This window comes from Sminthopsis crassicaudata, chromosome 3 (assembly GCF_048593235.1).
Source record: "Sminthopsis crassicaudata isolate SCR6 chromosome 3, ASM4859323v1, whole genome shotgun sequence".
NCBI classification, from domain to species: Eukaryota; Metazoa; Chordata; class Mammalia; order Dasyuromorphia; family Dasyuridae; genus Sminthopsis; species Sminthopsis crassicaudata.
In genome coordinates, this window is record NC_133619.1 from 495,237,086 (window position 1) to 495,261,889 (window position 24,804).

General features: G+C 39.8%; 1 protein-coding gene across 1 annotated transcript in view; it reads left to right on the forward strand.

The window, feature by feature from the left end:
- The window catches only part of ADAMTS8 (ADAM metallopeptidase with thrombospondin type 1 motif 8), a 33,071-nt gene extending 9,859 nt beyond the window's left edge, over positions 1-23,212 (forward strand). Inside the window, exons 2-9 of the mRNA XM_074303787.1 lie at positions 780-1,019; positions 5,564-5,696; positions 7,959-8,126; positions 9,615-9,916; positions 11,129-11,312; positions 14,610-14,782; positions 14,893-15,068; positions 22,031-23,212. Coding sequence (XP_074159888.1) covers positions 780-1,019; positions 5,564-5,696; positions 7,959-8,126; positions 9,615-9,916; positions 11,129-11,312; positions 14,610-14,782; positions 14,893-15,068; positions 22,031-22,598 — 1,944 coding nt within the window. The 3' untranslated portion in view covers positions 22,599-23,212. The remainder of the gene's footprint in view (positions 1-779; positions 1,020-5,563; positions 5,697-7,958; positions 8,127-9,614; positions 9,917-11,128; positions 11,313-14,609; positions 14,783-14,892; positions 15,069-22,030) is intronic.
- The last annotated feature ends 1,592 nt before the right edge of the window (positions 23,213-24,804 follow it).

Sequence of the window (24,804 nt, forward strand, 5' to 3'; positions counted from 1 at the left end):
ACCCACTAATTTCTAAGGCCTACGCAGATCCTCAAAGCTGCACACACAGAAGCAGACAACACCAGGCTACGGGGCAGGCAGTGGTCACTGTCAGCAGCCAGTGCTGCTCCCTCCTCCCTGAAAAGGACAGGCTACTCCACTGACTGTCAGGCAAATTTCTTCTGGGGGATGCAGGAGCCCCTAGATTAGGTCAGCTGCTTTTTTCTAAGAAAATACCCACATCATGGAAAGGAGTTACAAGAACTGACAAGCTTAGCTCCAAAAAAGAAAGAAATCAAATAAGATTCCTCTTGTGAGCTAACATAGCAAAAATACTACAAATAAGGTCCTGGATGTGTAGATTGGATGTGTAGATTAATTTTGTTGATTTGCCTTTTTTCCTGCTCTTTTGTCATAAGGGACAACTCTCTGGTTAGGGGAGAGTAAAAGAAGGAATGCACTGGTAAAAGAACAATCAAAATTTATTTTTAACTTTTATTTTTAACCATACTATTTTTAACTAATGAAATTAGTTGAAGGCAGTATTGCCCAGTGGATAAAACAGTGGACTTGGGAGTCAGGAAAACCTAAATCCAAAATCTGCTTCAGACACTAACTAATTGTGTGACTTTGGTAGATTCATATCACATCTGTCTGCCTCAGTTTCTCCATTATGTCACGGGAGTGTCTGACAATCAACTGAGGTAATATTGATAAAGCCTTTTGTAGATTTAGCATTCTTGACTCCTCCTTATAGCATTTAACCTTTTATTTCTCCTGCTCTCCTTTCCTCCTGGCAGAATCATATTCTGACCCTGATGTCAGTGGCGGCTCAGATCTACAAGCACCCCAGCCTAAAGAACTCCATCAACCTCGTCGTGGTCAAGGTGTTGGTGGTGGAAGATGAGACATGGGGGCCAGAAGTGTCAGACAACGGGGGGCTTACACTGCGCAATTTCTGCAGCTGGCAACAGCGTTTCAATCCCACTAGTGACCGCCACCCTGAACACTATGATACCGCCATTCTGCTCACCAGACAGGTCTGTAGTCCTGGCTTCAGGAAGCCCTGGGGCTCAAAGGAAAACTGGAGGAAAGCAGATAAAAGGGAGCCTCAGCAGATCTGCCCATGTGAGAGAAATATCTCCCTTTGGGTCCAGTCTGAAGGCCAGGAGTCTCATGAGTGGGAAGAGAAGAGATCTTAGTGTAGGGTATTTGGAAAAGAAACATAGTTCTTATTCAGAGCCAGGACTGGCTGAACACTCAAGTCCTTAATGTAAAGAAGAGTGAACAGCAGTTTTGGGAGTTTAAGTTACCTGTAAGAAAGAATTTTTATTAGAGTTGGTTGTTAAACATAGGAACAGATTGGCAAAGGATTTTGTATGGCCTTATAAAATTAGGAGAGGTGTTCTGTCCAATGCATTTCCATCTGAAGACAAATGAAGTTATTTAAGTGACTTTTAATATAGAGGTATGTTCTAGCCCACAAGTGCTCTGAATTTAGAGCTACAACACTTCCAACTTAAAAAAAAAAGAGAAAGAAATAGATCTCAAGTGACAAGATTTCAGTTATGCTGAAGCTGGTTCATTCTCTCTCCATCTCTGTCTGTCTCCTCACTGTATTGGTCTCATTCTCTCTCTGTTTCATTCTTTCTCATTCTCTCTGTCTCATTGTTTCACTATCTCTTTCTATCTCTACTTCCCCATACCACACCAATCCTGACCAAAAAAAAAGTAGAAATAGCTAAACATTTTTTGGCTTACCTCAATGATAATTTTACCTTTCAGAAGGTAAAGAAACCAAAAAAGAACTGAACATGATTCATACCATAAAGAGTATCTAGCTCAAGTGGAAATTGGGAGAATCTTAAGAGGAAATAATCATTCCTTTTTGGCATTTGTGAAAGAAGAAAAGAAAATTGGTCACTGTCACTCATGCTTTGGAAAGAACAGATCTCAGAGATTTCAGAGAAAGCATAGGTAGAATCCAATAATTTAAAAATCTACAGGAGAAATCAGCCCAAGAAAGGACAAAGCAAAATGGCTAATAAGGAGATGGCACTCAAGATAAGGAATGAGATAATAATAAAAGATCACATATCTTTCCTAGATAAGTTTATATTGCCAAGTCTGAACAAACTACATCCTTTGTCACTGAAAGAATGGGCAGATATAATTACTGGCACTCGCTGTCAGATATCCTTGAAAGATTGTGGAAAATGGAATGGGTATTACAAATTGCATAAAAGCAAATTTCTTAATTTTTTTAGGAAAAAGAAAAGAAAGAATAGAATCTATAGAATATAGAACAATGAGCGTGCCTTTAATTCCTGACAGAATTTTAGAAAGTATTATTAAAGGCATGGTTAGTGAACATTTAGAAAAGGTAATGGTGATCACAAAGAGCCATCATGGCTACATCAAGAACAGATCATGAGAGGTCAGTTAAATGGTGGAATGGATAGAGGCCTGGCCCTGGAGTCAGAACGACTCAAATTCAAATCCAGCTTCAGATACTTATTAGCTGTGTGACCCTGGGCATATACACCCTGCCACCTCTCCCCAAAAAGGAAGGAAGAATAGGTCAAAAGAGACTTAATTTCCCGTTTTCTGGGACAGGTTTACTAGATTAGTCATGTTAGGCAGAACATATTAGATCACACATAATTTGTGGAACCATGGGAATGCAACAACTGAAATAACTTTGTTTAGCAGTTCTCTGATTAATGATATCAAACAGATCATGGGAGATATGTGCTCACCCAAGGACAGGATGGTTGTTCACCGTCATAAAGGATGTCTGTACAGACTCCAAATCAAAAAGAAATTTCCTGGAGACCATGAGGCCCTTCAGATAGTCTTATTAATGGCTGGCATTGTGCTGCTTCCATCAGGTGCTGGCACACTGCAATTCTTCCTAAATGAGACAATCATTCCAAAAAGTTCAGCTTAACTGTCCACAAAGGAAAAAGCACATCAAATGCCTCTTCCTCTAACTGATATGTGATTGAAAGGGAGACCTATAGTGCTAGTCTGCAAGGACATCCTTGTCAAACACTGCAGATTAAAAGAGAAGGGAAGAAATGAGTTGGGTCACATTTAAAACATTCTACAATGCTTTTTTTTTTTTTTTTTTTTTTTTAAAAATAATGCCACGCTTCTCCCTGAAACAGCAGCTCATCTTTTTACTGACCAATATTATTCACGTGATATTCTAAAACTGTTAATCATAGAATGACTTAGTCTCTGAAGAATCATGTTAGTAATATAGAGAGATGGGGAGCATAAGTGAACTTCAATATATTACCAATGAAAAGTGCAAATCCAAAATTATCATCAAAGAAATTTGCCATAAGGAAAGAAGGGCTGGTCATGGAGCAAGAGCAAAGGATGACTGATGGACAGTCTGTGAGTTCCAATGGTTCCCATATAATGTCAAGAAATTTATAGAAAGGCCTTCTTGGGCCTTTAGCATGTTAGATGGCCCTTCCTATGAAGAATATACAGAAAGCCATGGACTAGAGTTGCATAGGATAAAAAGATAGGTTGTGATGTCTACTGATGGAGGGAGTACCCATGGAGATAAGATCTTGTAAGACTCAATAGAATTAACAATGTCTTGGACTGATAGATCAAAGGAATACTATGGATGATATCACTTAGATATTAACAAAGTATCTGACAAATACTCTCTTGCTAATCTTGTAATAAGGATAGAGAAGTGTGGGCTATAGGAATACATTTGAGGATTTGGGGCTATTTTCATGATGAGAAAACTGAGGCCCCAAAGATATTAAATAGCTTGCCAAAGTCACAAAGATAATGATGGAACCAGAATTTGACCCCAGATCCTCTATATCTAAAGCCAGTGTCCTTTGCACTGTATCCTTCTAATAATATAGTTGGGTTGATCCTGAACTGATTGGATAAAAAAACAGTCATTAATAGTTTGATGCCAGCTTGAAAGTTTTCCAAATAGAGTATTCTTAGGCATCTATATTTGGCCCTATGTTATATAATGTGGGTTTTTTTTTTCATTTTTTAAAATAAATAAAAGCTTTTATTTTTCAAAATATATGGAAAGATAGTTTTCAATATTCACCCTTGTAAAACCTTGTTTTCCATATTTTTCTCCCTCCTCTAGACAGCAATTACTTCAAATTTATAATGTTTTTGTCAATCACTTAGAAAAATACATGGATGGCATTTTCAGGTGAGACAAATTCAAGATCCAAAATAAAAAATTTTTAACCAGCTAGAGCATTGAGTCATAAATGTAGGTTGAAATTCAATAGAAATATTTTTGGAAGCAATTGGGGTTAAGTGACTTTCCTAGGGTCACACCACTAAGTAAGGTCTGAGATTGGATTTGAATGTGGGTCCTCCTGACTCCAAGGCTTGTGCTCTATCCATTGTACTACCTAGCTGCCCTGAAATAAATTTAAAATTTTGAGCTGAAAAGTCATGTTCACAGGGGGAAATTAGGAAAGATGTAACAAAAACAGCCATTCCTATGGGGAAAAATAAAAATGTAGAGGTTTCAATGAACTATAACCTTAATGAAGCAACATGTGATATGGCAATCCAAAAGCTATGCCAGTTTTAGGCACTTCAGAGAATAACAGCGTCCAGGATAAGTAAAGTAATGATTGTTTTCAATTTTTTGAAGAGCTGCCATGTGAAAGAATGATTAGACCTCACAAGTCTGATGAAAGGAGGTTGCAAAAAAGCAGATTTAGATTTGATATAAAGGAAGATTTCCTAACAATGAATTCTGATGAAAAGCAAAATAGGTTGCCATGGGTGGTAGCATTTTTTTCTTTACTGAATGTCTTCAAATAAAGACTGACTGAATACTTGTAGGGTATATTGGAAAGAGGAGTTTTGTTCAAGTGTAGATCAAACTAGATTATCACCTACATCTTTTTCAATTCAGAGGCACTATGAAAAAGGAACTGACCTTCATTTGTAGTCATTGTATTTACAGTGATCAAGAAAACCAAGGATTTCACTTTTAAGAAAGAATTTCAGAAATTTCACTGTTAAGAAAAAAAATAACTAAGAATTACCCTTGTGCTCTCAGGGCTTCTTGGAGGAGAAATAAAAATCTCTGGGTCATCTCTTGCATCATCCAGAAATCCATTATCCTTCCACATCTTTAGGACTTATGGATCCCTAAAGCAAAACAACAGGAATCTGAATATAATTGGGAAAATACCACAAAATAGGTTCTAATCCTGGATCATTAACTGAAAAATTGCTTAATTTCTCTGAGCCTTGGTTTCCTAATCTTTTATTTTACAAAATGAGAGACTTGAACTAAATGATGTCTAAGATCCTTTCTAGCTCTAAATATCAGGTTCTATCCCAGGATTCAAGGAGGCAGAAAACCTAGGAATAACAGGTAACTGATATTCTTCAACTTCCATAAGGAAGGTTTAGAAAATACAAATTGCTTTATAAGCCACTGTACAAGTATTCTCTGAGTTAGTTAAGCCCTAACTAGGAGAGGAAAAAGGGCTAACAGACTTGTGGTTGCCCCTGTATGAGACTGTCTTCCTTACAAAGTGGTCTTTCCACCAAGCAGGATTTCTGTGGGCAACAGAGCTGTGACACCCTAGGTGTGGCTGACATTGGAACTATATGTGACCCTGACAAAAGCTGTTCTGTGATTGAGGATGAAGGACTCCAGGCTGCCTACACTCTGGCTCATGAATTAGGTGAGTTTTTCTCCTAGGGAAGTAGCAACTATGACAATAGGAGAGGTTTCCTAATCTATGTCTGCTATCCCATGTACTTAGGCAATCATAGGCCTTCAGATCAGCCACAACCAGACTATGATTAGCAGAGAACTCAGAGTACATATTTGCATGTGGTTTTATGGTGGTTTTTGTATGAATCAAGAGTATGTGGGGAAGGCACACAGATTACTTGAGGCTAAGATAGAGATTCTTTTTTTAAAATTTATTTGTTTATTTTAATACACGTTGCTTTTTGAAACATGTTGGGAGAGAAAAATCAGAACAAAAAGGAAAAATCATAGAGAAAAAAAAACAGAAAAAAAGAAGTGAACATGACATATGCTGATTTACATTCAATCTCCATAGTTCTTTTTCTGGATGCAGAGGGCATTTTCTGTCCAAAATCTATTGGGATTGCTTTGGAACATTGAACCACTAAGAAGAACCAAGTGTTTCATAGTTGATCATAACACATTTTTGCTGTTATTGTGTACAATGTATTTCTTGAATTCTCTCAGCATCAGTTCATGGAAATCTTTCCAGGCCTTTCTAAAATCAACTTAAGACAGAGATTCTTAAATGTTTTTAGTGTCATGGATCCCTTTGGCAGCTTGGTAAAGCTTTATTAATCCCTCCTGGACATTTAAGAATGTTCTTAAATGCATAAAACAAAATGCATAGGTAGGATTAAAGAAAACTGAAGGACATCTAAACTCTGGTCTCACACCCTTACTAGCTGTTTGATACTGGACTAGTCTCTTTATCCTGTTTGCCTCTGTTTCCTTATCTGTAAAATAAGCGGGGAAGAAATGACAACCACTCCAGTATCTTTGCCAAGGAAACCCCAAATGGGGTCACAAAAACTGGACAAAATGGAAAAGAGAGAACAACACAAAGGCCACCAATTATATTTAAACACTGTTATAAGAAAATGTATATGTATGTATGTATGTATAAAAAAGTCCACTTATTAAGACCAAAACACTAACAGAGACAAATATAAATTAACATGTCTATAGCTAGAAAGACTGTACACTCTAGTGGAAAACAGCTGTGGAAAGGACAAGATGTGGATTTCATTCCCAGCTCTACCATTAACCAACTGTGTGACCTTAAGCGCATTACTCACCTTTTTTCAGGCCTTGGCTTCCTCATCTATAAAAGGAGGAAATTTGTAAGCTATTTTTTGTAAGGAGATTTTGAGCCTCATTCAGGCTGGACTGTTCAGTGAACCCAAGTCCACTGCTCATCAGCATGAAAGTTTTGGCTTACTTTGCTTCTTATTTGGGCCAGTTTGCCCTTTTCTAGGCAGCCTTAGTGGCTCTCCCCTCCAGAGATGCACCAAATTGGTACCAGATTTATTGCAGATAGCCAATTACACAGCAGCCCAAACAATCTCAAGTAGCAGGTATTATAGGAGTGCACCACCACCCAAGCACCTAGATAATTTCTAAGGTCCCTTCTAGCTTTAAAAAAAAATTTTTTAAAGGAATTATTCCTTGAAAATCATAGATTCTTGGTAATCAATCATCATCAATCATCAAGATCTAGGGTTATAAATAAAAAACAAAGAACAATCCCTGCCCTCAAGGAGCTTACCCTGTAAGGAGAAAGACAACATGTACATAAGTATTCAAGACAGCCAAATAAGTGAAATTTTAAATTTTACATACACTTAAAGCTATAAGGGCTTTTTTCAGGGTGACAAATAGAGAAATGTATTTTAAAGACAGAGTGAAGTGAGCAGTGAGAAATCAATGCTTCTTCTTCTAATTAATCCCAGAAAGCAGCCTGAAGTAGGTAGTATCTCAGATCTGCTGTCAACCCAGCTAGCGAAAAACATTCAAGGTAGTAGTAGCAGAAAATGTCATAATCAATAGGAAAAGAAAGGGATGAACTTGATCAGGAGATAGTTTCTACCTGGGATATTAAAAAGTCAGTTCACCAAGTAGCATTAATGAAACACCTCCTATGGCACCAAGAAGCCCCCAAAACAATCCCTGCCCTCAAAAACCTCACAGTCTGAAATAGTGAGAACTTTGGGAAAACTGACAAACAAAAAGTTCCTGCTGAGCTTGAAGGGTTGCATTCAGGTGATGGGAGGGAACGTCCTAAGGTCCCTTGAGGGTTTGCACTCAGGTTATGAGGGGGCACCCTAAGATCATGTGGGATGAGGGTGCAGATCAGGGCCAGATGAGGGTTCTGATATGTTAATAATGCAATGCATGTGTTCTTCCCTAGGACATGTCCTTAGCATGCCTCATGATGACTCCAAGACCTGTGAGCGACTATTTGGGCCTATGGGAAAACACCACATGATGGCTCCTCTATTTGTCCATCTGAACAAGACGTTGCCCTGGTCTCCCTGTAGTGCCAAATACATCACAGACTTCCTGGATGGAGGATATGGTAGGCCTCCCTTGGACTTTTTCTCTTTTCTTCTAAGCTAGCAACACTTACAATCAGCCCCATAGGGAAAGTCTTCTATCTGAATCCTTCCTGGAGTCAGAAAAATCACGTAATTTAGGAATTGGAAGGGATCTTAGAGATCTGAATCAAATTTTGCTTCCCACCCCATCCTCCTCGGGAGTACTAGTACTACTAAGTTACCCTTATCTCTTAGAAATCCAAACTCTGGCTAATGTAGCAGTTACAGAGCTGGGAGAAATTAGTCCAGAAAACCCTCCTGGAGGAGATGAGTGTTTAGCAGAGTTTGGAGGACAGGAACAAATGACCAGTGCTAAGAGGAGTTCAAATTGTGGCAATAGCCCATATAATGAATGAAACAATAGCAATACAAAATAAGGAAAGTCAAGGATACAGGAAAAGGTTTATGTAACTGAGTGAAGAGTTCCAACAGGTAAAAAGGGATGAGGACATAAATAACCCTTGATTCTTGCCCCGGGTAGAAGGAAGCAATGACACTACTTCCTAATAATCCAGATATCATATTTCTTTGATTATGTGATATCTGACATTTTTTCCCCAGCAGGTTTATACACACACACATACATATATATATATATATAATATTAAAAAGTCAGTTAACTAATCAAGTAGCATTAATGAAACACCTTCTATGTTCAAGGCACCATGAAGCCCCCAAAACAATCCCTGTCCTCAAAACAGTCTAAAATAGTAAGAACTTTGGGAAAACCAACCAACAAAAAGTTGTCATTGAGCTCAGCTCCCTTGAAGGGTTTGCACTCAGGTGATGAGAAGGAGTACCCTAAGGTCAAATAGGATCATGTGTGTGTATATATATATTTACTAAAATTAATATTTCTCTACACAAGTCCTACTTCAATCCCAATTGTGACAAAAAAAAAAAGTTCCCCAAGGTTACATCCCATGGAGGAAAAGCTCTAGAAAGACTTTCCCAAACCAGAAGGGCCAAATGTCTGTCATATGAGCACAGGTCAGGTTCAAAGAAGTTGAAGTTTAACCCAGATCACCAGAAGGTTGGCTACTAGATGATGGATTTGAGGATTTGTTGGGTTAGATTTGGTTTGGGGACACTATTTGTTAAATAAGGCATAAAATGGTTTGAGATCAGCATCTGAAGTTTAAAGAAGATTAAATATTAACATTGCTTTTCATTTCCTAGGTATACAATGACTAGTTGGGAGGACATAAGGAATAGGGAAGGCAGGGACGTGACTAAGAATTGGAGTGCAAGCGGAAGAGAAACTACTCAAAATATGACTTTACTGCTGATTCAAAAAAGCAGATGATATACACACAGTTGATCAAGTATTGGTGTTAATTCAATTGTAGAAGACAAAGATGGGATGTATTATTTGTCATAGAAGCCAAGAAGTTTGTAGTTAGGAATTTGCATTTGACATAGAGGTGATAGGGAATCACTGAAGCCTTGTTCCTTTCTCTTCTAACCAGGTCACTGCCTATTAGATGCCCCAACTGCAGCTATCACCCTACCTTCCAGCCTCCCAGGCCAGGAAGCCCTCTATAAGTTAGATCGGCAATGCCAGCAGATCTTTGGCCCAGGCTTCCGCCATTGCCCCAATACCTCAGCCGAGGACATCTGTGCCCAGCTCTGGTGCCGCACAGATACTGCCGAACCGCTCTGCCACACCAAGAATGGCAGCCTGCCCTGGGCTGATGGAACACCCTGTAGACACGGCCACCTATGTTGGGATGGTAGCTGTCTCCCTGAAGAAGAAGTAACGAAGCCTAAGGTGAGTAATGAGGGATTTAAGAAAGCAGGCCCCTAGTACTACCTACACACACTTAAAGATTATATTTTCCCCTTGCTAATGAAGCTTTTAATTCCTTTTTCTTTCTTTTTTTTTTTTCTTGTGCTGATGCAATTGGGGTTGAGTGACTTGCCCAGGGTTACACAGCTAGGAAGTGTTGAGTGGCTGAGATCAGATTTGAACTCAGGTCCTCCTGACTTCAGGCCTGGTGCTTGGCTTTTAATTTCTTTGTTCCTAGCACAGTTTCTTCCACCTTAGGATGATGAGATTTATTATATTTGGGAGGCAGCTATGAATTTAAAAAAACAACAACAACACTGGAATCAAACCCATTTTATTTGACTTTGAAATTGTGGTGTGACACTTCCTAGCAAGCTAGAAAAACTCTTAGATCTTCATTTCCTCATCTGTAGAAAGAGATTGCAAATGCCTCTTACCTATTTTAGCTATTGTTATAAAGGATTCAGTGAGATATTACAGGGTTGTCTAAAGGTCTAAACTAGCTTCAGGCTAAAGAAAGATTTTTGGCTGTCCCATATATAAAAGTCTGTAAACCTCAAAGCACTGTATAAATATCTGAATTCCTTTTCATTCTGAGCCCTTTTGGGAGTTCACTGGGCTGGTCCCTTTCATCATTCAGCTCCCCATTAGTTTTACATCATGCTTCTTAGACACTAATCTATTAGGAATAGTCCAGGAAAATCAGGAAAAATACAGCTCTAAAGAGTGTCTCGTGCCCCATACTTCACAGGCCTATTCAGTCAAGCCATTTGAAATAATTTCCTAAGACTACTTTTCCTTTCCACTTTGGATATTTATCTATTTCCTTTGCTCCTGCTAATCCCAAAGACATTCTCCTTCACAAATTTGTAAGGGTTGAACTCTCTACCTTAAAAGAATCCCTGGAAATTCCATCCGGTGGCTTGGCCAAATAAAGATTTGTTTGGCTTTCCATGTATGAACTAGAGGCCACGCTATTAAAACTAGTCCTTTTAGATACCCACAAGTGTTTGGTCTCAGAGATCAGTGGTTCCACCGGAAACATTGGTAAGTGTACCATTCCTCCAATGATTTCCTCCTAGCACTTCCACTAGGGATTGGTAGCTTGGAGACTTCGTGCCCATACTAGCTATGTGACCCAGTGCAGAGAACTCCAGCCACTGTACCCGACTCACTGGGTCTCCTGTGTTGCAGCCCGTCATCGATGGAGGCTGGTCCCCGTGGGGACCTTGGGGAGAGTGTTCCCGAACATGTGGAGGAGGAGTGCAGTTCTCCTACCGAGACTGCAATGACCCTGAGCCAAGGAATGGAGGCCGATACTGCGTGGGCCAGAGAGCCAAATATCAGTCCTGCCACACTGAGGAATGTCCACCTGATGGTAATTGACTGCTTACGGGGAATGTTCATAGCAGGGGCCGCTGCTGATGCACCAGGAGTTCCGTGGGGGCAGGTCTCCAGGAATGGAGTTCTGAACCTGAGATGAAAGAATTCTTTGTCCTGACACCAGTGGATAAGACAGGCACCAAGCGTGGAAACAGGGAGCCAGGGAAAATCAATTTTTAGAGACCAGACATTTCTCTGAACAAGTCTATCAAAGGGGTGAGGGGGAGAGTACCCAGGGCACTGTAAAGCTGCCCAAACAAGGCCACTCCAAACCCCAGCTGTTCTTACGGAGTGGCTGGGATAGTAACCTGTCTTGTGGCTGCCAAGTCCTCCTCTGTGTGTTTGGAAGGACTTCCCAAAGAGGGTGTAGAGCCAAAGCCTCAATGTCTAACCAGCCAACATGCAATCCAGGGCAGAGGGAGGATTTCTGAGTCTGACTCTCACTCAAATTCTTTCTGAGAATAGTTGACCATCTTCCCTGGGGTCCATAGTCCTGATTGAGTCTTCCAGTAAAGAGATGTCAATTCTACCTCTCCTGGCTACATTCTTCTCCTTGGTAACCTGCTAGAAAAAAAAATCACAGAAGTTTTCCTTGAAGGGGACAATAGTACTAAAGGACAACAGCTTAGGGGAGAGGGGAGGAGAGAGGAGAGAAAGAAAAAAGTCAGTTCTTTTCAGCACAGTCCTATGCACCTCCCTCTTGTTTTCCTAAAAATATTTCCAGGCATGAAAAGACATAACTTTAGGAGTGATTTACCTGAGCACAAAGTGTAAACCGGGACTATCCCCAGAGGCAATCAGTCATCTGCCTGCTGCATTGCTTTGCATTTTTGTAAGTGGGAGGGGAGTTTGTCAGTGATCTTTACTCTTAGAAACCCTGGCCAGTAGCCTGGCTTTGTGCAGGTTTGCCTGACCTAATATGTGGAATGTGCCCAATTCTATAGAGAAAAAAAATTAGAGTGGAAAGTAGCCTGATGAGGTTAAATGAATATATCTGTTGCCATCTCAATCACTAGGTATTTATTGAGCATATTTTATGTGCTTGGCACTATGCTAGGTATTTTGGAGGATAGAGAAGAAATAAAGAACCTGTTTCCTGACTTTCTCCAGGAGGAGAAATAAGACATAATATGCATGGTTCAATTAGGAAGTATCAAACTATGTGGTATATAGATTCTAAAGATAGTAAGTATTCAGTGGAAGACCACCAGGTGGGCACCAATAGACAAGGGATTCTTTGTAAAGGAAATCTTTACCATGATGGCTGTAGTCCATAAAAAGCTTCCCCCCAATTATAGAACTTGTTCTGAACCCCTATTAAACAATTATCCCATGTAATTTTGCAATATGTGCCCTCATCTGTCTTTTGTTTTTTTATTCCATGACTAAGGAATTTTGTTAGTTCCTCTGATATATAAGACTATGAGTCTTGGATTTGAGATGATCCAATGGTACCAAAATAGGTACCATTTTGACAGGTAGAGGTGAGGAAAGGTATACAGCTGAGAGAGATTGGCCTGGGAGTTGACATGGCAGTGGGAATGAATATGGACTATGTTTAAAAAATACATCAGCTCAGGCAGAGGAGAGTGTTGTCTGGAGTCTCACGGCTATATTAGAGAGGGTTTTTATTGCAAGGGTTTTGGAAAGGAGGTGGCAGGCAATAAGGAATTGTTGTCCTTATCTACCTAGGAATGACATAATGAAGACTGTATTTTAGGAAGATTAGTCAGGCAATCATATACAAGATGGATCGAAGGAAGGACAAACAGGAACGACCAGCTAAGAAACTATTATAATTATCTTGGGATATGGGGATGAGGGCCTGTTTTTAGAGGGAGTGGCAATGGAAAAGAGGCAAATTCAACATATGTGAGAAGGCTAGATGACATTTTTTACTTTTCATGGGGAGGGAGGAAGTCCACCCCTATGATTTCATTTGCATGAGGAATTCCTTGTGCTGAAAATTTTTCCATCAAGTCATCAGTAACTTATAGTCTTAAAGGATTGTCAGAAGGATTGATAGTGAATAGCCTACAGTGACATTTGTCCGTGTATCAGAGGCACAATTTACACTCGATTATTCCTGCTTCAAAAGCCAGTCCTCTATTCATTATGCCTTACTGCTTCTCAACAGATGGAATGAGAGAGATAAATGAGAAAAAAAAGACAAAGATAGCTCAAGATTTTCAGCCTTGGAGACTGGAGAAATAGTAGTTCTGTGAATAGAACTGGGGACTTTGGAAAGGGAAACGTGTTACTTTTGAAGTTTTTGAATTAGAGATTCTAAGATCATTGATTTATAGCTGGAAGGAACTTAAGAGGCCCACTTGTTCCAACTCCTTAATTTTACAGTCGAGGAACTGAAGTACAGGGAAGATAAATTATTTGCCCAAGATCACAAAGATAGGGTTGAAGGTGGAATTTGAACTTTTGATCAAGGTGCCAGTCTTCTTTCCACTGTACCAGCATCATAGAATGTTAGAACTAGAAAGAATCTTAGAAGTCATCTAGTACAATCCTTATTTAATAGAAGCAACAAAAAAATTCCAAAGAAATCATTTATTCAGAACCCCAGAAATAGAAATAAATCCAAAGTCCAGAACACATTCCAAGTGTCTTATGTATAGTTGAAAATATTGGAATTGTAGAAGAGTTTGATAGAGTTTGAAGAATTGTTGGTATAAAGGCGCTAATTAGAGCCATGAGAATAGAATAGGAAACCAAGAGGGGACACTGTAGAGAACAGAAGACAGAAATTAGAGCTATCTTTTATTCTGGGAGAAGTGCTAAAATTTGTGGTATAGTCTGAGATTTATCAAATAGTTTCCTATTCCTTAAGATCATAACATCATAGATTTAGAACTAAAATTAACTTTAGAATCCAACTGATTCAATATCCCTTTCCCTATTTTATAGATGTAGAAATTGAGGCTGATTTGTCCTAGATCACATAGGTCATAAAAAGTCATGAGAGGTGGGATTTGAACCGTATGTCAATTTATTCATCTGTAAATTAGGAAGGAAGCTCTTCCCAAAGCTATCATGAATAAAAATGGATTGAGTACTCTTGCAAATGAGTCCTTGGTATGATGAGGGTGGGGAGGTATTCTCTTCTAATTTATAGAAACAGAATTATAGAGATGGAAGAGATTCTGTCTCCTACACAAAGTATGAATCTCAATTGTCGGATCCCAAATGTCCAGATAGCCTCAGTGTTGTGTCCTCCCTAAAAGTTCCTAGAATTCCACATGTCTTCACCATCCAAACCCCTTCCTCTTGCCTTTTTTAGGAAAGAGTTTCAGAGAGCAGCAATGTGAGAAGTATAACGCCTACAACTTCACTGACAGTAATGGGAATCTTCTTCAGTGGGTCCCCAAGTATGCAGGTGTGTCTCCCCGGGACCGCTGCAAGCTGTTCTGCAGAGCTCGAGGAAGGAGTGAGTTCAAAGTATTCGAAACCAAAGTAAGAATCCGCAAACTCAGAATCCAGAAGGAAAATAATCTAGCCTCTCTACAATGACCTCCCTTGAACTTAATGTGAATTCTGCTTTTCCTTGCTTCTCCTCCCTACAGGTAATTGATGGAACCCTGTGTGGACCAGAGACTCTATCCATCTGTGTCTATGGTCAGTGTGTCAAGGCTGGCTGCGATCACGTGGTGGGCTCCCCTAGGAAACTGGACAAGTGCGGTGTGTGTGGAGGCAATGGATCTTCCTGCAAAAAGATCTCAGGCTCTCTCAACCACTCCAAGTGAGTCTCCCCAAACCCTTATACCTAGGAGCAGTGGCCAGATGGGGAAATTAGGTCACAGCAGGACTGCACTTCCTGTGAAATATATTTCCTTTAGAATGACCCAGATTTTCTTTTTCTTTTCTTTCTGTACTTCTAAATAGGAGAGAACATCAACAGCCTGAGCCCCTGAACACTGTCCCTAATGACCTAGTGACCTCGAAATTTGAGGGCTTTTCTAAGTATTCTTTCAGAAGATGTTCCCATCCTTGGCATGAAAAGTTCTATTTTTTCTGCTTGAGTCCCTTACTTTCATCAAAACACAAAAGACACTTTTTTTTGATCCTCTTCTAAGAATTCCAAGTACTTTACTCTCATATAGTAATACTTTACATTTACATAATACTTTTTTCTAGTAAATTTATTTATTTTTATTTTTAATACACATTGCTTTATGAATCATGTTGGGAGAGAAAAATCAGAGAAAAAGGGAAAAACCATGGGAGAAATAAAAAAGAAAAAGAAAAAAGAAGTGAACATAGCACATGTATTTACATTCCATCTCCTTAGTTCTTTTTCTGGATGCAGATGGCATTTTCTGTCCAAAGTCTTTTGGGATTGCTTTAGATCATTGAACCATTGAGAAGAACCAAGCTTTTCATAGTTGATCATTATATATTCTTGCTGTTATTGTATACAATGTATTCCTTCTTCTGCTTCTTTTTCTCAGCATTAGTTCATATAAATCTTTTTGTGCCTTTCTAAAATCAGCTTGTTTATCATTTTTATAGAACAATAATATTCCATTATCTTCATATACTAAAACTTGTTCAACCATTCCCCACTTGTAATGTTCTTCTTTAATGTGTAATATTCTCTGGGATCAGGTTTCTTGGGGGGCCTTCTGAAGGCAGTCTTTCTTTCAGTTCAGTAATCACAAGTGTAGCCAGGTATTAAAAGTCCAAATCCTTTATTGTGTCCTTCAAAGTCTTGTCTCCTTCCTTGGACCTGGTTAGCTTTCTGGAGGTCTATCTCTCTCCTTGGTTCTGAGAGCTCCTGCCACTAGCCCTTTGCCTCTGCCAGCTTCAGCCTCTTGCTCCCTCTGAATGAGCTTCTGGTGGGCTTGTCCTTCCTAGCCCTAACAGCTCTTCCTTATATGTGCCATAATGAGATTACACCAATCGTTTCATCACTAGGAAACTATTATTTGTTGTAGGATTAAATCATTGCTAAACCAAATTTAACCATTGTCTCCTCAATTCCACTTAGTACCTTGTTTCAAGTTCTGGCCCATAACATCTCCTTATAGGATCAGATCAATCATACTGAACCATGTTAAATTAGATAATTATTGTCTCTATCAATTCCACTGTCTTAGTACATCATAAGAATCCTAACATCTCTTGCTTTCTTTTGATTTTGAACATAGGTAGTCATGATTTCCCTGATTTCTCAAGGAGGTGAGAACCCAAAAAAAGAATGATCACTCCTTCTCTGACTGCTCAAAAAAGAGGGGAAAACACCATAAAAAGAGATGATCATGCCCTCCCTGACATTTCAGGAAGGGAGATGAAAACACCAAAGGAAATGGGAAATCAAATCAGATTAGCAGGTTTCTGAAGGGGCTCACTCTTAAAACAGGTATACATAAACCCATCAATATGAGAGGCATTACACATAATTACATAAATTACATAAGCACACAGTAACATAACACAGGCTAGAAGTGATGTAACAAATAACATGAATCAACATGAGGAATGATACATGTCCACAAGTCCTAGAAATAGTCCAAAAGGAATCTATTGTCCATTACTTCATGTGCAGGAATCTAATAATTCCTACTGGTTTTGAAATCCTGCAATAGTCTCATCAAAATTTTTCATCTCAAGGAATCCAATGATTCTTGCTGGTTTTCAAGTCCTGCAACAGTCTCATCTGCGTTAGGAAATCCAATGATTCTTGCAAATTTTGTTCTTAGGTATTCTCCTTTGTTTTCAGATTTTTCTCTTTTTCTGTCTCTCTCTGATGGACAAGGTGAATACGGCTCATTGACACCCACCTGATTCCTTCTCCATCTGTAGAAATACAAGCAAACCCTCTCTCCCAGGCAGTTAACCTATCTAATTTCCTTCTATTTGCCACTTTCTAAATCTCTCCGCATCATCTGGCAATTACATTGGAGCTGCTCACATGTACACTGCGTTAAAAAGCCTGTATTCTCCCCAAATGTAATCCCTTTCTGCTGATTGCTTTTTTCCTGATTGATCACATCAGAGTCCTGAAGTTCTAAAGGTGTAACCTCAGCTGCCATCATGCCCCACCTGTCTTTTGTATGATATCTTGGAATTGGGCCCCACCTCTCATTTCCCTGGGTCAATTTACATCTGAGGCCCAGTGGAAGCCCTTGTGGCATTTTGGACATAGGATTTGGGGTCTTCTACCTGTCTTCTCACTCTATCTATTTGCCTACACTGAGCTCTTAGATGTCCAACTTTTCCACATTGAAAACACTGACGATTTTCTCTAGAAGTCCCTGCCTAGAGGGACCCTGTCTTCCCATGTTCATCATAGTCTGGGTATAATAAGCATTTGTGCCCACTGTGGCACAGCATCTTATGATCTCTTCTAAAGGAGCATCTTTGTGTAGTCCCTATATAACTCTTCTGCAAACCTCATTGGCATTTTACTTAGCCCAAAGGAAATGGGAAATCATATCAGATTAGCAGGTTTCTGAAGGGGCTCACTCTTAAAACAGGTATACATAAACCCATCAATATGAGAGGCATTACACATAATTACATAAATTACATAAGCACACAGTAACATAACACAGGCTAGAAGTGATGTAACAAATAACATGAATCAACATGAGGAATGATACATGTCCACAAGTCCTAGAAATAGTCCAAAAGGAATCTATTGTCCATTACTTCATGTGCAGGAATCTAATAATTCCTACTGGTTTTGAAATCCTGCAATAGTCTCATCAAAATTTTTCATCTCAAGGAATCCAATGATTCTTGCTGGTTTTCAAGTCCTGCAACAGTCTCATCTGCGTTAGGAAATCCAATGATTCTTGCAAATTTTGTTCTTAGGTATTCTCCTTTGTTTTCAGATTTTTCTCTTTTTCTGTCTCTCTCTGATGGACAAGGTGAATACGGCTCATTGACACCCACCTGATTCCTTCTCCATCTGTAGAAATACAAGCAAACCCTCTCTCCCAGGCAGTTAACCTATCTAATTTCCTTCTATTTGCCACTTTCTAAATCTCTCCGCATCATCTGGCAATTACATTGGAGCTGCTCACATGTACACTGCGTTAAAAAGCCTGTATTCTCCCCAAATGTAATCCCTTTCTGCTGATTGCTTTTTTCCTGATTGATCACATCAGAGTCCTGAAGTTCTAAAGGTGTAACCTCAGCTGCCATCATGCCCCACCTGTCTTTTGTATGATATCTTGGAATTGGGCCCCACCTCTCATTTCCCTGGGTCAATTTACATCTGAGGCCCAGTGGAAGCCCTTGTGGCATTTTGGACATAGGATTTGGGGTCTTCTCCCTGTCTTCTCACTCTATCTATTTGCCTACACTGAGCTCTTAGATGTCCAACCTTTCCACATTGAAAACACTGACGATTTTCTCTAGAAGTCCCTGCCTAGAGGGACCCTGTCTTCCCATGTTCATCATAGTCTGGGTATAATAAGCATTTGTGCCCACTGTGGCACAGCATCTTATGATCTCTTCTAAAGGAGCATCTTTGTGTAGTCCCTATATAACTCTTCTGCAAACCTCATTGGCATTTTACTTAGCCCAAAGGAAATGGGAAATCATATCAGATTAGCAGGTTTCTGAAAGGGCTCACTCTTAAAACAGGTATACATAAACCTATCAATATGAGAGGCATTACACATGATTACATAAATTACATAAGCACACAGTAACATAACACAGGCTAGAAGTGATGTAACAAATAATATGAATCAACATGAGGAATGATACATGTCCACAAGTCCTAGAAATAGTCCAAAAGGAATCTATTGTCCATTACTTCATGTGCAGGAATCTAATAATTCCTGCTGGTTTTGAAATCCTGCAATAGTCTCATCAAAATTTTTCATCTCAAGGAATCCAATGATTCTTGCTGGTTTTCAAGTCCTGCAACAGTCTCATCTGTGTTAGGAAATCCAATGATTCTTGCAAATTTTGTTCTTAGGTCTTCTCCTTTGTCTGATCATTATTTCTGTTGCTGTATTTTCTCCAATGGTTCTTGTGACAGCTCTTTGCAAACGTCCCACAAAATCTTCAAAGGGTTCATTGGGACTTTGCTCTATTTTTGTGAAGGTTTTACCTTCATCTTTCCCTGGGAGGGAACCCTAAGCTTTTATAGCAGCAGTAGCAATTTGCTTATACACTGTTATGGGATAATTAATCTGTTCTGAATTCTCTACATACTGACCTTCACTGGCTAGTTGGTTAAAAGTGACTTGTATATTAATTCCTGTTTGCCTATTTCATTGGACTTGCATCACAATTGTACTTGACTCCATTCTTATTGGATTCTTCATCCTTTTCATCTAGTTTAGTTGGCACCGCCCCCTCCTGCTCTTTCTTCTTATAACTCATAATTTCCTAAAGCCAGTTATATTAAATTATATGTATAAAGTGTAGCTTTGGAAATTGAGTCAGGTACATTTTCATTGTAGAATTGACAAAGTTGCTCTCTTACTAATTTCTATTCCTCTAGATCCAATTCTTTTTCCTTAGAAAACCAAGGAGATATGTACTATACAGTTTATAAAAGTTCAGTGATGAGCTCCCAAATTATAATCAAACCTTGGCTTTTCATGAGTCTGACAATGCCCTCTACACATTTTCCTTAAAGAGTAAAAAAAGGCTATTTTCTAAATATCTGTCCCATTTCAGCTAAAATTCTACTTTAGCCCTTTAATAAGGTTTCCTTGTTGTACTCACCCTAATTTATGGGTCACAGATGAAGGTTCTTGGTCCCACTTTTGGGTGCCAAAATGTAATGTTCTTCTCTAATGTGTAATATTCTCTGGGATCAGGTTTCTTGGTGGGCTTCTGGAGGCAGACTTTCTTTTAGTTCAGTAATCATAAGTGCATCCAGGTATTAAAAGTCCAAATTCTTTATTGTGTCCTTCAAAGTCTTGTCTTGGGCCCCTGTTAGCTTTCTGGAGGCCTATCTCTCTCCTTGGTTCTGAGAGCTCCTGCTGCTAGTCCTTTGCTTCTGCCTCTAGATAATTATTGTCTCTATCAATTCCACCTAACACCAACTGACAGGCATCTACTCATTTTCCAATTCTTTGCTATCACAAAAAGCTGCTACAAACATTTTTGCACATGTGGATACGTTTGTATAATAGTTGATACAATGTTTATATAGTCTCATTTGATTCTCAAACTCATTCTGGGAGGTAGGGATGATGGCTATTTTTCAGTTGAGGAAAATAAAACAAAAAGACTAAGTGACTCACTCAAGATCAACTTCCTAGTTTAATGGCAGAGTCAGGATTCAAACAAAATTCTCTTGGTAGTTCCCAGGTCCATTTTTCTTTCCATTTTGCTTTTTGAGGAGTTAAGAACCCTGTGACAGAAAGCCTGATGCCAAGAATGTTGGTCCTCAATAATTAAGATGTACATCATCCTCCACATGACACACTCATTCAGGGATCATTAAAATAATCACTAGAAAATTTGGAACTCAAAATTTAAAAAAAAAAAAAAAAAAAGCTTAAAATCTTCTTTATGTGACATTGGGGGAAGAAATAAAATATCTTTTTTAAAAAGATCATCAGAGTTGGACAAATCAGGACCCCCAAATATTTCTTTTGCTGCCCTCAATAAATAGATCTATGAGAATCATTTGAAGATGCTCTGCTTAGCAAATTTATATTTGTTCCCACTCTATCCCATCCTGTTCTCCCATTCTACTACACTGAAAGAACACAATCTGCCTAAAACAAATATGCTCAAGAACTTACTTGTATTTCTAAGTCCAAAGGGAATAGAAAGCTGAAGCAAAGGATTTTTTTGTTTTCTTTTCCCTGGAGTTGATTTTAAATTCTATGATCCTATAAATTAGAAGAGATGATTTTAAATTCTGCTATATGATCTCACTCTCACCACAACACACCTCCTCCCAGGCCAGAAAGACAGAGAATTGGAGCAGTTCTCATCCTCCTTTCTCCATTCTCCCTCTATTTCCCAGAGGAATAAAAGAGGAGAAAAGTATTAGAGGTTCAACCCTAATCCACCCAACCTCAAGTTCTCTACCTCAACATTTTTTTCCACATTTTCTCAAAGGGTTATCATGTCACCCAAGAAACACTTAGCTCCTGACATGCTAACCAGACCTCCTCATAAGAAAGTTTTATCTCATTAGTTCCTGTCCTGGAACAATATTAACCAAGTGGACACTTTCCAACTCTAGTAGCAGATTGATCCAGAGGTGGAATGAGATTTCCATCTTTGCAGGGTTCTGGAATGATTCTCTGGAACTGATTTTTCCATGTGGCTTTTGAGCTCTATGTGCTGAGGTGGCCAAACAAAGTTTAATACCAGTGCACTGAACTGAATTTATTTGAGAGCTCATTTAAACTGAGAGGTGACAGGTTTGGCAACACCAATATGCTTCTCGGAGCTTTTTGGGCTTGCTCTCCTGCTCTCTGGGCTAATCTAAAGATAGACATATCTAAAATTTCAACCCAATCATTTGGAACATAATTGCCAGATTAAGCAAAAAACTTTAAAAACTGAATGGCAAACATTCCTGTCTGCCTCTGGAGTTGATTTCTTGAGGGCTTTTTGAGCCATTTCTAAATGCCTTGCTTTCTTCACTCATCTCCAACCTTGTATGAGAGAAAAAGTTTTCCCCACAGTCACAAACACTCTAATTCCTGGGCTGCAGTCACAGCCTGGATTCTCTGATCATTACCCTGAAGTGTCCCTCTCTCCCTGTAGGTATGGGTACAATGACATAGTCACCATTCCTGCTGGGGCCACCAACATTGATGTGAAACAACGAAGCCATGGAGGAGTTCGGAATGACGGGAACTACCTGGCTTTGAAGACTGCCAGTGGGCACTACCTGCTCAATGGAGACCTGGCCATCTCAGCCATAGAACAGGACATCTTTTTGAAAGGGACCATCCTCAAGTACAGCGGCTCTATTGCTACCCTCGAACGTCTCCAGAGCTTCAGACCCCTGCCAGAGCCCTTAACCGTCCAGCTTCTGACTGTTTCCAGTGAGGTCTTTCCCCCAAAAGTCAAATATACTTTCTTTATTCCCAAGAATGTCGACTTCAAACCAAAAGGAAAGGAGAAGACCAGTACCAACATCATCCAGCCCCTGCTAAATGTGCAGTGGGTGCTGGGAGACTGGACCGAATGCTCCAGCACTTGTGGGTCTGGCTGGCAGAGGAGGACAGTGGAATGCAGGGACCCTTCTGGCCAAGCCTCGTCTACCTGCAACAAGGCCCTGAAGCCAGAGGACGCTAAGCCCTGTGGGAACCGACCCTGTCCCCTGTGATGGTCCTCACGCTCATGGACGTGGTACTGGGGAAACGGACAAGGACAGCCACCTATGATGACAACATGAATCAGGGCGTGCAACCCACCCTGGCCTCCTACTGCCATAGCCCCAGGGATGACAACAATGAAAAAGGGGAGGAGGGAAAGGGGACAGATCATAAGGCTGCTGAGTGGACCTTGCTTGGGTTCCAATAGAGGGTATAGGTTTAAAGGCAAAAATGCACTTACTGACTTAAGTCTAGACTTGGTTTCAACCTGTTTTCAAAGGACTGAATCAGACTAAAAATGTTCAAGGAGGAAGAACAAAGTGCTATCTGTTTGGTTTCCCCAATAGTTAATCTACCTCAAAGGGGGGAAAATAGTGGAAAGGAAAGGGAAAGAAAAGCTCTTTCAGAAAAAGGGACATTAAGTATGTCCCGTGAGCTGCCTTAAAAGATGACAATGATATCCTCAGTATTAAACTCCATTGCCTGAAAGACTACAAATAATAAGGGAAAGTGGGTGGCCAGATGTTCTCAAAGCATCCGCCTGAAGGAGAGAGATCCTTTTCAAGTATTTATGCAAATGTGTGTCGGACTAAAGTGTGATCTTGTACTAATGTAATGAGCTTAATCTGGTTCATTATTTCTTTGAAAGGGTAAGGGAAGCAGAGCCCATGGATGGGGTACTGATCCAGGAAAGAGGCTGGCTTCATTTGATCATGTACAGAGAGAAGCCAGCATCTTTGAACAAATCACCTTCCCTCCATAAGCCTTAGTCTCATCTATAAAAGAAGGAGATTGGAAGAGATGCTTTCTAAGAACCCTTCCAACTTCCAGTTGAGCTTTCCCAGGTCTCTCCAGATAGATGGCCAAAGAAAGTGGCAAAAAGTTTTCTGGTTCAGACTCCAACTATGACAGATGAACCTAAGTTATAGTAGCAACATTCACTTAGATTGGTTTGAGTTCAAACTATTAGTTTTGTGTCACCTACATAACACTTAAAGGCTAATAACTTTAATTCGTTATATCCTATCTTGGACACACATTCAACTTCTACCTCTGTATCCCATTCTCCCATTTAGCAATCCCTTTTAAGTCTATAGGATCCTCAGAGTTAGGAGGCAGAAAGAGGGAAAGAGTTGAATTAAAAATTTGTCTGAAAGTGGAGCTATAGACCTCATCTTCACCCTAGATGCATTTGTACAGAATGGCATTCCCTATCTAGCAGCAGAGGGACCAACTAAAGGCCAGCCAATGTGTCCTTTCTTTTCCTTGTTTTGGCTCCATCATTAGTCTCCTGGCTCTTTTCCATCTACTCCTAACAGAAGGAGCTCTAAATCAATGATTATGAGTGAGTGAGAAACAACAAAGATAAGCCAAAGTAAGAAATAACATTCAGAAGAGGGAAGAAAACCATAACAGTCTGTTTCCATCTTGCAGCCTCTTTATTTTCTTATCTTTGACCCCCTTTTCCTTTTTATTTTCTCAAAAGCACAGACAAGAGAATGGAATTACTTCTCTCTCTACTCACTTTCTAGAAAGAGCATTCAATTCCCTCTGTTCCACCTTTTTAAAGATGTACAGCAGAAAATCAGATTTACATAGACCAACATATGCAAAACATTGAAAATGGAAATGCCAAAGGTTCTGGATATGACAGTTCCACCTGAGTGACTATAATAGTAATGCACCCAGATTGCTTTCTTGGTCAATCCCTTTCATTCACCCAAACTCACAAACTACCCTGATTACCCCACCCCTCAAAACAATGACAATGGAATATTTTTTGACTTGTTCACACTGGTCCAGCTGAGGCATCTCTGCTCCCTACATCATTACCAATCACAGATTCTGCCCCTGGAATTCAGCTGGCAGTGGGGCTGATGATGTGCAAAGCAGAATGGAATCCAACTTGGCTCTCCCCTCACTGTGTGGGCTCAGCAGGGCTAACAGGATAAATGCTTATTTGTGTCTGGAAACCCAACAGCTGTGGCTCAGAGGCTCACAAAGAACAGATCTAAAAAGGGAGACCAGGCCATTGTTGCCCTGAACGAACTACCACCCGCCCCTTGCAGAGTAGGGGAAGGGATGATGGGTTAGAGTCGGGGTTCCAGCAGGGTACCTTTTATACACTCACTCTCAGTATACCGAAACTCTCCATTCCCCAACTTGAAGTCCAAATGGATGTTGGTATGGGTGTTTCATAACAGGAAATCCTTAGGG